A 14,500-nucleotide genomic window follows, 5' to 3' on the forward strand; every position below is an offset into this window, starting at 1 on the left:
TCCATCAACCCTCTTCTCTGACCTTCCCCCCAACACTCCTGCAACCCTTCCCTCCCCTACTCCTCAAAAACCTCCCCCTTCTCTCCCTTCCCCAGGGACCCTCCTCCCATCCCCATCTTCTCAGGTCTACTCTTCCCCTGCAGCTTGCTATCAAAATTCTTCCATTACATTTCCCATCCAGTACCCCATACCCCACAAACTGCTCTCAGTGTTCTCACTGCAGGGTCTCAACAGTCTTCGAGCCTGGAATGGGGTCACTGTGGGAAAAACTTTATGAAGTGCTGCTATATGAAGGCAGCCTGGTCATTATCACGTTGCTGTGGGAGGGACTTGCTGTGCATAAACTAATCACTGTGTTTCTGCCGTTACAACAGAGACAATCTGTCAGAAAGGAACAGAGCTTTGGGATGTCTTGCAGTTGCAAAAGGCGCTATACAAATGCACATCTTTCTTTCCTACTGAAGATATCTTATATCGTATCATGCCTGCCCTTATTAAGGAAGGATATTGTTAAATTGGAGAGGCTGCAGAAAGGATTTTACTGGGATTGGAGGGTTTGAGCTATAGGAAGAGACTGGAAAGTCCGGGATGTTTTTCCCTGGAGTAGGAAGTTGAGGGGTGACCTTATAGAGGTTTATAAAATCATGAGGGGCATAGGTAAGGTGGGTACCAAGGTCTTTTCCCCAGTGTGGGGGAGTTCAAAACTAATGGGCATCATTTTAAGCTGAGAGGAGAAAGATTTAAAGGGACCTGAGGGACAATTGTTTTTCACACAGAGGGTGGTTCATATGTGGAATGAGCTGTCAGAGGAAATGGTAGATGCAGGTACAATTACAATATTTAAAAGACATTTCGACAGGTACATGAATAGCAGATGTTTAGAGGGATATGGGCCAATGCAGGCAAATAGGGTGAGATTAGTTTGGGAAACTTGGCATGGATAAGTTGGGATGAAGGGTCTGACTCTATGAATGCATTAAAGTCTTGACTCTTTTATTAATGAATTCCTGGGAACTTGCAAAACCTACATTTAACTGTCACTTTTTTTTTTCCCATTGCAATGACTTGGTCGATCCACTTGCCAGCCAAACAGCTGTCTTTTCTCTGTGGAACACTGTTGTGATCGTTTGAAATTTGGCATTCTTGCATTTGTCCTGATATATGGGTACATATGGGTAACATGTATCTCTATTCAGCAACAAATATTTCAGAATTATATTCCAATTGAAGGATATTGTTTGGTTTATTTCATGCAGGGAATGTCACGCACCAGAAATTTTACTCTACAATGATTAATTATCTTCAGCTATTTCTATAGTGCTGGATTGCAAGTTCTGACAAGCACTCTTCTGTTATTACTGAATGTCTAGATATAGCACATCACAGGGGAGTGATTATTCTGTACCACAAGTGTTTGAGAAATATGCTTTTATTGCCCATTGTCAGTTCCTCTGATATAGTTATCCCAATATTGTTTATTGTGCCACTAGCCTTGGGACTATCAAAAGGACAGCAAATCATTTTATAGCATTATAGACCCTGGACAAAGTATTCATTTTTGTTCATTGCAAGGTGAGACTCCAAGACACACACACACACACACAACATCAAATGAAGCTGCTGTGTTTTTATATTCTGCCTTTGTGTACCTTTGTGATTTTCTTCCTCATTGGGATTTTTGAAGGTGGTAGTTAATGACCAACGCCAGCATTGAGTGCTGCACAGCCAGAAGTACCCAATTTTATGGATGAGACAGTAAGTCTGTCTATCCTCCCAGTTCACAGGGAGAGAAAAGAACCTGCGGCGCTGAATTAGAATGAGGTTTATTGTCACATGTACTCAAGTCACAAAAGAACAAGAGTACAGGGAACAGCATACAATGTCACCAACACATGGCATCACGTTTGGTACAAAGTACCCAGGTACAAATCTTAGGTACATAAAATAAAGAAAATAAAGAAAACAAAGTCACACTGCATTACACAGTATAGGTTAGGATAATAAGAAATAAAGCTAAAATGTTAGACATTACAGTCTTTCTATAAGGACTCCCGTGTGGTCTCATTGAGCTCCACTGGTTCCCAACCAGTAGCCATCTTCATTCCACAACCACCGGCCACTGTGCCCACTCTGTTCTGGGCCAGTCTGAGGCTGGTTCCTGCTATCTATATCAAATGCAAGTTATACTGTCAGGGCTATTTGCAAGAATCACAGAAGTAGTGGTTTGTGTCCCTCTCGATGGAGAGATTATTTTTCTATTTGCATGATTAAGAATTAAATAGTAACAAGCACTTGATCATACAGAACTTAAACATAGCTGAAAGCAGAGATGTGCTGCCAATTATGCTTTTCATGCCTTTTATCCTGCACTTACCAGGACAAACACTAAATTTCAAAGGATTGTTACAATTCACTACAGAAGAGAATGATGCTGAACAATCCCAAGTGCACCAATAGATACACTGCCAACTATTTTTAGATAATCAGTTAAGTTTGTAATGTGCTCTTTCTTCAAGTGACATACAGTCATTTAGAAGGACTTGATCTCTGCAAACAAATGGAATAGGTTAAAGCCTTGATTGTTTTTCTGAAATCCTAGGAACATGGGGAGCTTAAAGTTCACTGTTGCTTTCTTCTATGACAATGACTCAGTCAAATTACTTTCCAACCAATCAGCACTCTTATCTCCTGTGGTACAAATTGTTGTGATTATTTGAAATTTTGCATTCTTGCATTTGTCCTGATGAGTGTTGTGAAACTTGAAAGGGTTCAAAAAAGATTTATAAGGATGCTGCCAGAGTTGGAGGGTTTGAGCTATAGGGAGAGGGTGAATAGGCTGGGGCTATTTTCCCTGGAGTGTTGGAGGCTGAGGGGTAACCTAATGGAGGCTTATAAAATTATGAGTGGCATGGATAGGATAAATAGACAAAGTCTTTTCCCTGGCATTTGGATGGGTATATGAATAGGAAGGGTTTGGAGGGATATGGGCCGGATACTGGCAGGTGGGACTAGATTGGGTTGGGATATCTGGTCGGCGTGGACAGGGTCTGTTCCATACTGTATATCTCTATGACTCTATAAGGGGCATGGACAGGGTGAATAGACAAGGGTAGGGGAATCCAAAACTAGAGGTCATTGGTTTAAGGTGAGAGGGGAAAGATTTAAAAGGAACCTAAGGGACTTGTTCACGCAGGAGGTGGTGCATGTATGAAACAAGCTGCCAGAAGAAGTGGTGGAGGCTGGTACAATTGCAGCATTTAAAAGGCATCTGGATAGGTAAATGAATAGGATGGGTTTAGAGGGATATGGGCCAAGTGCTGGCAAATGGGACTGGATTAATTTAGGATATCTGGTCAGCATGGATGAGCTGAACCAAAGGGTCTGCTTCCGTGCTGTAGATCTTTGTGACTCTACGTCTCTCTTTTCAGCAAAAACTAATTAGGAATTATGTTCTAATCAAAGGCATTGTTTTTGCTTTACTTCACACAGGGAATGTCATACACCTAAACATTCTGCTTTAAAATGATTAATTATTGGAATTGATGATGGTTTAATGGCCGTCATAGAACCAAGGTTCAAGACATCCAAACAGACATCAGTGAGCTGAAGTCAGGAAGTTAATGCCTGAAATCTTTAGAAGGAAGGAAAGCCAAAACGAGATGAAGAACTCAACTATGGGAAAGAAGGAACAAGAAATTAATAGACATTCGGATAAGCTTTCAACAACAACTTGCATTTTGACCTTGAAAACCATTATGAGACAAATGCGTCATAAAAGGGACAGGTTTGGAGGACTACATTCAAATGAGGAAGGAGAACTGGAGAAGTTTGGGGAAGGAGTTTCTAAAGTTAGGACCAAGAAGCTGAAGGCACAGCCACAAATAGTGGAATAATTAATATCTGGGTGCAGCCAAATGTAACTGTACATTAACACAGACAAAACTGTTTTCAATCAATATTACCTCAGAGGCAATGAGACGGAGAATGAGACCAACAGTGGGAGTGGTGTTGGTTATTGTTCTCAAGTTGTTGCCCTGCGGAGACATAAAATAAACAATGAGACTTTTCATTACTTGCTACTGTTAAGAAATGAATAAGTCTCAGTAAAAGGAACAGGTATGTTGTTTGAATAATTCTCTTATAAAAGAACTGTTTAATACTGGGTCAGACAATAACTCTGGAACTGAACATTAGTCTCAGTGATGGTGATCATTAAACTACCATTAACTGTCGTAAAACTCTCTCTGGTTCACTAATGTTCCTTAGGGAAGGAAATCTGCCATCCTTACCTGGTCTGGCCTACATGTGACTCCAGACCCACAGCAATGTGACTGATAATTAACTGCCCTCTGAAATGGTTATTACCAGCCAATCAGTTCAGGGGTATTAGAATGGATAGCAAATACTACCCTTGCCTGTGATACCTACATCCCAGGAAGGCTTAAAGAAAAAAGCAGCATTGATGATTAGAGGGCAAATCCATAGGCCAAAGATTTAATAGATAGCCCTGCTCATAGGAGTGGGGTTTGCAGGGATCACAATATTTTGATCTAGGTTTAATTGTTTTTATTTAATTTTCCCCAATGTCTTTATTTTCTTTCTTTTCTTTTAAATGTGTCTATTGTGTAGTAACTGTGGAGCTCAGAACGGGTCACCTATTCGACCATGGAAGCTAACACAGTTCCTTCCCTCACTTGGCTCCTTCTGGGTAGGAGCCCCTGGGATGAGACGGGGTCAATATACACCCTACTTTATCATTATCCCGAGGTTTAATTTACATTCTCCATAACTAAGCCCCCTATTCTGATTGCAGAAGACTCCTGATGGACAGTAAGAACATTTCCATTCCTAAATGCAACAGACATATACATACAAAGTAGACATTGAACGGATGTTTTCTGCTGTGGGCCAATCTAGAATGAGAAGACAAAATTTTAGGATAAGGGGTAGCAGATTTTAAACAGAAATATGGGGAAATTACATCTTTCAAAGGGTGATATGCCTTACCCCAGAGTGCAGTGAGTATTGGAACATGAATTAAATTTAAGGAGGAGATAGTCAGACTTTTAAGTAGTAATGGGTTAAGTAGTAATGGAGAACAAGCAGCAAAGTAGAATTGAGGCTAAGATGAGATCAGCCATGATCATACTAAATGGGAGAGTAAGCTCAAGGGGCTAAGTTGCCTACTCCTGCTTCTAGTTCTTTTGAATATTATAATCAAGCTGATGAAGGAATTTCTGTTAAATGTGGTGATTATTATGCAGTAATTGTGAAGCTGAACTATTTGTCCATGGAAGTCAACACATCTCCTTCCCTCACTCGGCTCCTTCTGGGTAGGGACCCCCCTGGATGAGACAGGGTCAATAGATACTCTTCTTGTCTTCCTTTATCATACCAGTGTGATTTGGGGCTTATTTCTGATTACAATCCCAAGCAGAATAATACTCACCTGCACAGGTAAGCCATCTACCCGCAATCCACAGCCTCCACTTTCCGACATCAGTGTGCGGTAGGCACCCTGGTCCAGGGGCACCACCGAGAAGCCGAGTGGGCTGCGGACATACCAGCTGACGGTGTTCATCACTGCCAGAGAGAGCATGCAATGAAACCTGTTAGTCACACTCCAGTGGGTCACAGCATGAAGATCATCATCATAGCAACAAGGGCAGGCCTTTCAACAACTCACATTACTAGAGCAACTTTAATGCCCTCCATAGGAGCATCATCAGGTAATCTCTGACCCTGAGCCATCTGATACAGGGAGAAGGTGACAGAGCAGTAAAGTCACTGGACTAGCAATCCAGAAACCCAGCCTGATGCTCTGGGTTCAAATCCCGCCACGGCAACTGGTTTAATTTTAAAGTCAAAATGTGCGGTGCTGGAAAAGCACAGCCGGTCAGGCAACATGCGGGGAGCAGGAGAGCCAATGTTTTGAGCATAAGCTCTTCATTAGGAATGTTCCTGATGAAGAGCTTATGCACAAAATGTCAACTCTCCTGCTCCTTGGATGCTGCCTGACTGGCTGTGCTTTTCCAGCACCGCACATTTTGACTCTGATTTCCAGCATCTGTGGTCCTCCCTTTCTCCGAGTTTAATTTTAAGCTCAATTAAGATGTGAATTGAAAGCTAGCATGAGTAATAGTGACCTGAAACTATTGTTGACGGTTGTTAAAAATACATCTGGTTCACTCATGCCCTTTGGAGAAGGAAATCTGCTGTCTTTATCTCATGTGGCCTATATATGAATCCAGACACAGATTGACCAGTTAGAAAAAATGAGGCCTGCACATGCTGGAGATCAGAGTTGAGAGTGTGGTGCTGGAAAAGCACAGCAGGTCAGGCAGTATCCAAGGAGCAGGAAAGGGCTTCTGCCCAGAAAGTTGATTCTCCTGCTCCTCGGATGCTGCCTGACCTACTGTGCTTTGCTAGCACCATATCCTTGACACAGATTGACCAATAACTGTTCTCAAGGGAACTTTGAACAAAAGCTGCCCTCTCAGCAATGCTCTCATTCCAAAACAGCGTAAAAGAAAATACTTTACCATTTGTTGATTGAAATTCGTGCTAACATTTTCAATTGACAATTCCATCTCCACCACTGATGGACTGCAATTCTTTTATGGATGATGGGAAAATGTAGAACTAGAGGCTACTGTTTATAAGGGGACGCCCATTTCAGACAATAATTAGGTAATATTTTTCTCTTAGAGGGTCATGATTCTTTGGAACTCGCTTTCTCAAAAGGTGGAAAAAAAGGTTTCTATCAATGTCAAGCTGCAGGACAAAAATCTTAGAATTCAGTCTAACACAAAATAAATCACTGCTTGAAACTGAAATCCGCAATAGCTGTCCAACTTGGGAAGTCAAATCATTCAATGAAGTGAAACATAGAATCACAGTCATAGAGTCATACAGCACAGAAACAGACCCTTTGGTCCAACCAGTCCAAGCTGAACATAGTCCCAAACTAAACTACCCCCACCTGCCCTCTCCTGGCTCATATCTCTCCAAACCTTTCTATTGATGGACTTATCCAAATGTTTTTAAGTGGTGTGATCATGACAGCATCCACCAATTCTTCAGAACATTCCACACATGAATCACTCTATGTAAAAAATTTCCCTCTCATGTTTTTTTTTAAATCTCTCTGCTCTCACCTTAAAAATGGGCCCTCTAGTCTTGAAATCCCCCATCTTGGAAAAAGGTACCTGCCACTAACCCTATCTATACCCTTCATGATTTTATAAGTTTCTATAAGGTCACCTCTCAACCTCCCACCCTCCAATGTAAAGTCTCCCAGCCTATCCAGCCTTTCTTTGTAGTTCCAACCTTCCATACCCAGCAATATCCTGGTAAGTCTCTTCTGAACCTTTCCAGCTTAATAATATCCTTCCTATAACAAGGTGACCAGAACTGGACACAGTTCAATATGACTGGTTGTTCTCAAAACATAGTGGAAGCAGAGTCTTTGAATGTACATAAGGCAGAGCTGGAGAGTGAATTAATTCTTGATAAACAAGGTGAATTGGTAATTTAATTTTGATTTGATTTGAGTTATTATCACATGTACCTAGATACAGTGAAAAGTTTTGTTTCGCGTACAATACAGGCAGACCATGCCATATAAAGTGCATTAGGGTATTAGAACAGAGTGAGGAATACAATGTTACAGCTGCAGAGAAGGTGCACAGAGAGTGAGATCAACATTAAATTTAAAATTTGAGAGGTCCATTCAGAAGTCTAATAACAGCAGGGAAGAAGCTGATCTTGAACCTGTTGTTACGTGTCTTTAAGCTTTTGTATTTTCTGCTTGATAGAAGAGGGTGGAAGAATTTACACAATTAGATCAGCCATGATCTTACTGAATGATGAAACAAGCTTGAGGATCTGTGTGATTTACCACACTCCTTACTCCTCCGTGTTCATGGCACCCTTTCAGCAAAAAATGTCCCAAATTTCCGTGACCCTTTCCAAAAAAGTACTTCACAAACACCTTTGAACAGCCTAACTGTCAAATCCCAATGTAGCATCCAATTAAGGGGGCTGGACATTGAGGCTTTTATAAATGGTTAAGGAAAGTATCTTTCACAAATAAACCCCTAGTTACACACTCATTTGGAGCTCAGTGTTGAGAACAAATCTGCACGCGTGCACACACACACACACACATACAGACACACACATACAGACACACGTGCGCGCACACGCAGGGCTCTGTTAAGGGAGAGACTGAGTTTTGCAACCTGCTGCAGAACAAGACACTCATTCGAGGACCCTACTGTACAGCTAACAGCTTCAAATGTACTGACTGTACCCCATCATCTTTAAAATAGTACTCAATGTAGAAACCAGCATGTCCAGCCTTACTGTGAGACCATCAGTAAACAGGAAATGCACTTCTATATTAAATCAACCAACTGCTGAATTCCACATGTACATTCATGAAGTGAACAAGCTGTCATTTGCTGGTGGCTCCCTCCCCCACTCCACAATTCCTGTCTCTCTTTCTCTCTCTCACACGCACACACAGACAGGATCACTCTCTCTGTGATTTTAAATTCATTACCTATGGGAACAGAAATGGTTCTGTCTCTGGGTTAATGGCTTCTGTCTAAAAGCTTCTAGGAACTGACTGATTCACAAGGACCAGTCAGATTCTCCCTAACCTTCCCTTAACCAGGGAAGTGGTGACCTGAGAAAACTGTGTTAATCTGCTGCAAGTTTAATTTCTGAGGAATTGGGAATACAGTTCTGGATGGTTGCCTTCCCAAATATGTCTCCCCAACATCCTTAGCCCCAAGGATCTGCCCTCGGGACAAGAGGCACAGATTTGTTCAATTTTAATACAAACATTTTGCTCTTTCAAATAAACAGGTTAGGTAAAATCACACATCTGGTATGTGAAAGCAGTATGGACTACACTTTTAAAATCGTTTCCCCGTCTGACACATGTTAAGCTCATGCTAGTGACATCACCACAACATTGTGCTTTGGGATTGTGTCATTGTGATGTCGCATTCCAATGATGTCATCACCACAGCAAAGTTCAGTTACATCATGTTCTGATTACATCATCCCTACCCCCATACTCCATTCTTTCACTGTGATGCAATGCTCTGATAATGTCATCACAATTACACACCCCAACGATATCATGGCAATGTCATTGTGACACTAGTTCAATTGTGATGTAATTGCCCAGTGACATAATTGTGACACAACGCCTTAGTGACATCATGTTCTGGTGATGTCACTACTACATCATGATTCATTTATGTCTCAGTGATGTAACTCATCAGTGACATCACATGGGGCAGAGTGAATTGTGGGTATTTGTGACACCTCTGTTACCTTTACCATGCCCCACTTCCACAGACCAATCTACACAGCACAGTTCTAATCAGTTCCTGTGACATCACAAAACAATAACCCACTCTGTCCCAGTGATGACATCACAGCAGCACAGTGATGTGAATCACTGGATCAGTGACATCACTATGCCATCAGATCATGACATCACAGTGCTGTTATCGATCGCAATATCTCAACGATGTCTCTAACTAGGTGGCCAATGGGACCCATTATTCCCAAGGCAGACATAAAGGCCGGTGAAGGACTGGGACCATGACTTTTCTACTGGTCCAGTTGTTACAATGACAAAACAAAATGCTAAAGAGATGAGACAACAGAAGCAGCACTTCCCCAGGGACCTAAGCCAAAGTTCAAAGTTCACTGAATGCTATGTGAACCATTGAGGTTCCAATCCACCTCAGGACAAACACAGCTATACTGCTCACATATCATGCTGGAAAATCCTATCAAACGTACCAGTGGTGATGGAGTAGTACTCCAGTACGAGAGCAGATCCCGCGGTGAAGATGGTGGCACATTCCCGGCCCTGGAACAGGAAGGAAAAATCCCAGACTGGCTGCTCCTGTGGAATACCCACAGGAGATACCTGTTTAAAACACAAAAGAATAAGACATACTGATCATCATAACAAGAAACTAAACGACTTTGATTTACATAGCAGTTTTCACAGCCTTAAGATGTCCTGAAGCATTTCACAAGCATATTAATAATGTTTTCCAAATGTAGTCACTTTCAACCACAGTAAGCACTCACAGGCAGCAAGAATATAACCAGATGGAGTGACTTGGTGATGATTATTCATCACAATCAGCGTAGTAAGAGTAAATAAGAAGAACAAGACAAGGGAGCACTCAATAAACAGCAGGAAGTTAGGAAGGTGTTCAGAGGAACAGAGGAATCTTGGGTAACTTGTCCACAGATCTCCGAAAGAGGCAGGGCAGGTTAACAGGATGGTTAAGAAGGCACTTGCCTATATCGGTTGTGACATAGATTATCAGAGCAGGGAGGTTATGCTGCTGTTGTACAAAACATCCACAAAGCTGCAGTACTGTGTGCATTTCTGGCCACCACACTACAGAAAGGATGTGATTGCACTGGCAATGGGGGTAGAGGAGACTCACCAGGATGCTGCCAGAATGAAGCACTTTAACTACGAGGAGAGGCTGGATAAGCTCGGGGTGTTTTCTTTGGAGCAGGCTGAGGGGCGGAGCCTGATAGAGGTGTATAAGATTATGAGGGTTTCCCCTTAGTCGAAGGGTTAATAACAAGGGCAAAATGTTAACGTGATGGGCAGAAGGTTTCAAGAGGCTTTGAGAAAAATGGTTTCCATGCAGAGGTTGGTGGGAATTTGGAGTGTACTGGCCTCACAAACTTTCAAAATGATGTTGAAGTATCATGAAGGCGATGGGCCAAACTCAAGGAAGTGGGACCAGTGTAGATTGGTGATTTTTTTGTTTAATTGTTGATCACTCTTCCTAACACTGCTCCAGAAGCTGCCGTTAACGGTTTTGAATCCCTGTCCATCCCTTTACGTCAAGTTGAAGTGCTTGTTCGATGTTTGATTAGTGATTGTTCGATGTTCTCTGTGCTGTTAGTCAAGACTGAGTGTAGTCCCTGAGAGGAGCTATAGACATTGGAAAGCAGTGAACAAGCCTCCTATTCAGACACACAAACTGGTGTCGTCTCCCTACAGTACTACTGTGTGATTCCCCAATAGTTTAAAGTGTCTTTTTTCATTTATCTTTCCACTGACATTGGCATACACCTCTGTCAGATCCATAACCTCAGGGGCACTGTAGAGTGATGAACCTCACATACCAGCTTTAGCACAAAGACCGCTGTAACGTCATTAAGATTGTGGTGTAACTAAACTGAATGAAAGGATTTCCCCGTTCTTTTTGTTCTTAATGATGACATTGCCCCTTTAAAAGCTTTTCTCTTCCCATTTTTAAGTACAACCCCAAAACAATAATACAGGAAAACTAACAACAGGGGAATAAGATGGCAAATCAATGCATTCATTGATTAGCTGTTCAGGGTTGTCACTGCTGACCTTCCCTAATCAAACTGGGAGCCCCTCCTCAACTCCGAGAATGGTGCCAGTGCTACTGCAGACAGCTCCAGAGTACCCCCCCCCACCACCACCACCAACACCACCCCAACCTGACCCCACCCCGGTCCTGATATCTACTGGGGCAAAACTTGGCAGCAGTAGCTTGCAAAATGAGGAAAGAAAGAACATCTCTGCAGCCAAAAACAAATTGCCACGTGCCAGAGATTAGACAAAGTGCAGGTAACATCCGTCTGCCCCACAGCACTAGGACCCGGGTTCGATTCCATCTTCCATTTGATTCCCTACAGTGTGGAAACAGGCCCTTCGGACCAACAAGTCCACACCGACCCTCGGGAGAGTAACCCACCCAGTCCTATTTCCTTCTGACTAATGCACCTAACACTATGGGCAATCTAGCATGGCCAATTCACCTGACCTGCACATCTTTGGATTGTGGGAGGAAACCTCAGCATCCGCAGGAAACCCACACAGACACGGGGAGAATATGCACACTCCACACAGACAGTCACCCGATGCTGGGATTGAACCCGGGTCCCTGGTGCTGTGAGGCAGCGGTGCTAACCACTGAGCCACTGTGCCGCCCCTTGTGTGGAGTTCTGCCCGTGTTTGCGTGGGTTTACTCTGGGTGCTCCAGTTTCCTACCACAGTCCAAAGACGTGCAGGTTGGACGGATTGGCCAGTGGAAATGCAGGGTTACAGGGATGGGGTAGGGGTGTGAGTTTGGATGGGATGCTCTTCAGAGGATCAGCGTAGACTCGCTGGGCTGAATGGCCTGCCTCCACCCAGTAGGAATTCCATTATTCTAATTCCCTCATCAAGAGGATGGAGCTTCTCTACATTCCTTTGGTGGAAGCTTTGCACAAAATATTACAGCTCTGATGTGATCAGAGAAGGAAAGATTTATCCTCTATGTTTTTTCTTAATTTACTCCTTCCTGGGATGAAACTATCACTGGCTAGACCAGCATTTACTGCCCATCCCTAATTTCCCCTCCAGAAGGTGAAATGAGCTCCTGCCTTGAAACGCCCACAATACTGTTGGAGAGGGAGTCCGAGGATTTGGACCCTAAGTCACTGAAGGAACAGCCAGATACCTTTGAGTCAGGAAGGTGTGTGGCTCAGATGGGCTGGTCTATCTGTTGCCCTTGTCCTACTAGAGGCATTAAAGTCACAAGCTCAAGTCTCAGTGCATGAGAAATCTCAGAACACAAGAAAACAGGAGGCGCAACTATTTCAACATGCCTCTCAGAACATTCCGGAAGCACCCCACCGATTGAAATGCTCATTAACATGCATTCCTTTTATTACGTTACACTTCATCTACATTGTTACAAATAACGATTGCTTGATTTATTTGTATGATGATTACAATTCAGCACCTGTCACCAGAATAACTTTTCAATAAGTCAATTGCCTATCTATTTCTCCAACTGTCAGCCTACCTATCCCACTGCTTTTCCATCTTCCAGACTTGTCCCTGGGATCACAGGAATGTCCTCGGAAAACAGACTGGGAAGATATAAAAGGGACGTAAGGTGCAACGTTTTCATACGGAGGTGGTGTATGTATGGAATGAGCTGCCAGAGGAAGTGGTGGAGGCTGGGTACAATTACAGCATTCCAAAGGCATCTGGATGGGTTTATGAATAGGAAGGGTTTGAAGGGATATGGGCCAAATGCTGGCAAATGGGACTAGATTAGGTTGGGATATCTGGTCGGCATGGACGAGTTAGACCGAAGGGTCTGTTTCTGTGCTGTACATCTCTATGACTCTAAAACTGAGCTTGCAATCTCTCAAGTTTCAAAAAAATGAGGTCAGATCTCATTTCAGTTACAAAATATTTGTGGCGTAGACAGGGTAAGATGCTTCCCCTTGGTTGGGGAGTCTAAAACCAAGGGGCATCATTTGATAATAAGACTATCATATAGGTCCAAGATGAGGAGAAATTATTTTAGTCAGAGGGTTGTGAAATTCAGAATTCTCGACCACAGAGAGCTGTGGAAACTCAGTCGTTCAGTATGTTTAGAGTAGAGATTGATGGATTTGCGACTGCCAAAGGGGTACAGGTGGGTAAAAGGTATTGAAGTGTTTAATGTGTTGAATGGTGGGGCAGGACAAGCTCGATGGGCTAATTTGCCTCCTCCTGTTCCTATCCCTTATCTGTGGACCAAAGATGATGCAGAAATGCAACCACTATGTTCACATTGACAGTAGCATCAATCACTTTACAGACAGTAGAGATCTCACAAACATCAATGAGATGGGAAATCCAGTTTGTTAATTATAGCAAATGCATGCAACTGCCACTTGGCCCATCATATCAATGTGGGGATTTTGTTAATGGCATTAATTGATAGAAAGTATTCCGTGGTGAGGTTTTTGAATGTGGTGTGACATACAATTAAGGTCAATCAGATGAAGACGAAATAAAAGGTATTAACCTGAAAAACAACCTGTTGCATTGTGGGATAGAACCACCTTTTAAAGAAGAAAGTCCTTCATTTGCTGACTATTATTTTTCAGAGGTGGACTGATGGGAAATTGAGCTATAAATGTACAAGAAGCTGCCAATCTATGCAGAAAATACCCTCCCATTGGCCTCAGGATGGGATTGTTCAACATGTCTCTCTGTGGCTTGGTCTGTCTTCATTTTACTGCACCCAGGGCAGGATTCACTCATTCACAGCACTGATTCATGATGATGGATTTGTGCTTCTCCCCTCTAAAGTATCATAAACGTCATTTTGTTAGTGTGCGAGTCTTTATCAGAGTCTCTGTGAATGGCTCTGTGGGGAAATCCTTTATCCACTGACAGCATTCATCACTGTACCACCAATCACCCACAGCCAGGGAGCTGCAGACCTGTACAAGAGTCGCAGATTATCAATTGCTTGTAAAGGAAATCTGATGAATTCCAGAGGGCACCCATGAGGCTCTCTCTTCCTCACTCAAACTCCACACAGACAGTCACCCGATGCTGGGATTGAACCCGGGTCCCTGGTGCTGTGAGGCAGCGGTGCTAACCACTGAGCCACTGTGCCGCCCCTTATCTGGA

At 42.9% G+C, this 14,500-nt stretch overlaps 1 protein-coding gene across 2 annotated transcripts in view; it reads right to left on the reverse strand.

The window, feature by feature from the left end:
• Window positions 1–14,500, reverse strand: part of ccdc33 (coiled-coil domain containing 33) — a 274,590-nt gene that overhangs the window by 132,085 nt on the left and 128,005 nt on the right. For both annotated transcript variants that reach the window (XM_043680295.1, XM_043680294.1), the window contains exons 11-13: window positions 9,829–9,958; window positions 5,450–5,583; window positions 3,963–4,034 (exon numbers count right to left, since the gene is read on the reverse strand). In XM_043680295.1, coding sequence (XP_043536230.1) covers window positions 3,963–4,034; window positions 5,450–5,583; window positions 9,829–9,958 — 336 coding nt within the window. The remainder of the gene's footprint in view (window positions 1–3,962; window positions 4,035–5,449; window positions 5,584–9,828; window positions 9,959–14,500) is intronic.

The sequence above is a fragment of the Chiloscyllium plagiosum genome, chromosome 40 (assembly GCF_004010195.1).
Source record: "Chiloscyllium plagiosum isolate BGI_BamShark_2017 chromosome 40, ASM401019v2, whole genome shotgun sequence".
Classification (NCBI taxonomy): domain Eukaryota; kingdom Metazoa; phylum Chordata; class Chondrichthyes; order Orectolobiformes; family Hemiscylliidae; genus Chiloscyllium; species Chiloscyllium plagiosum.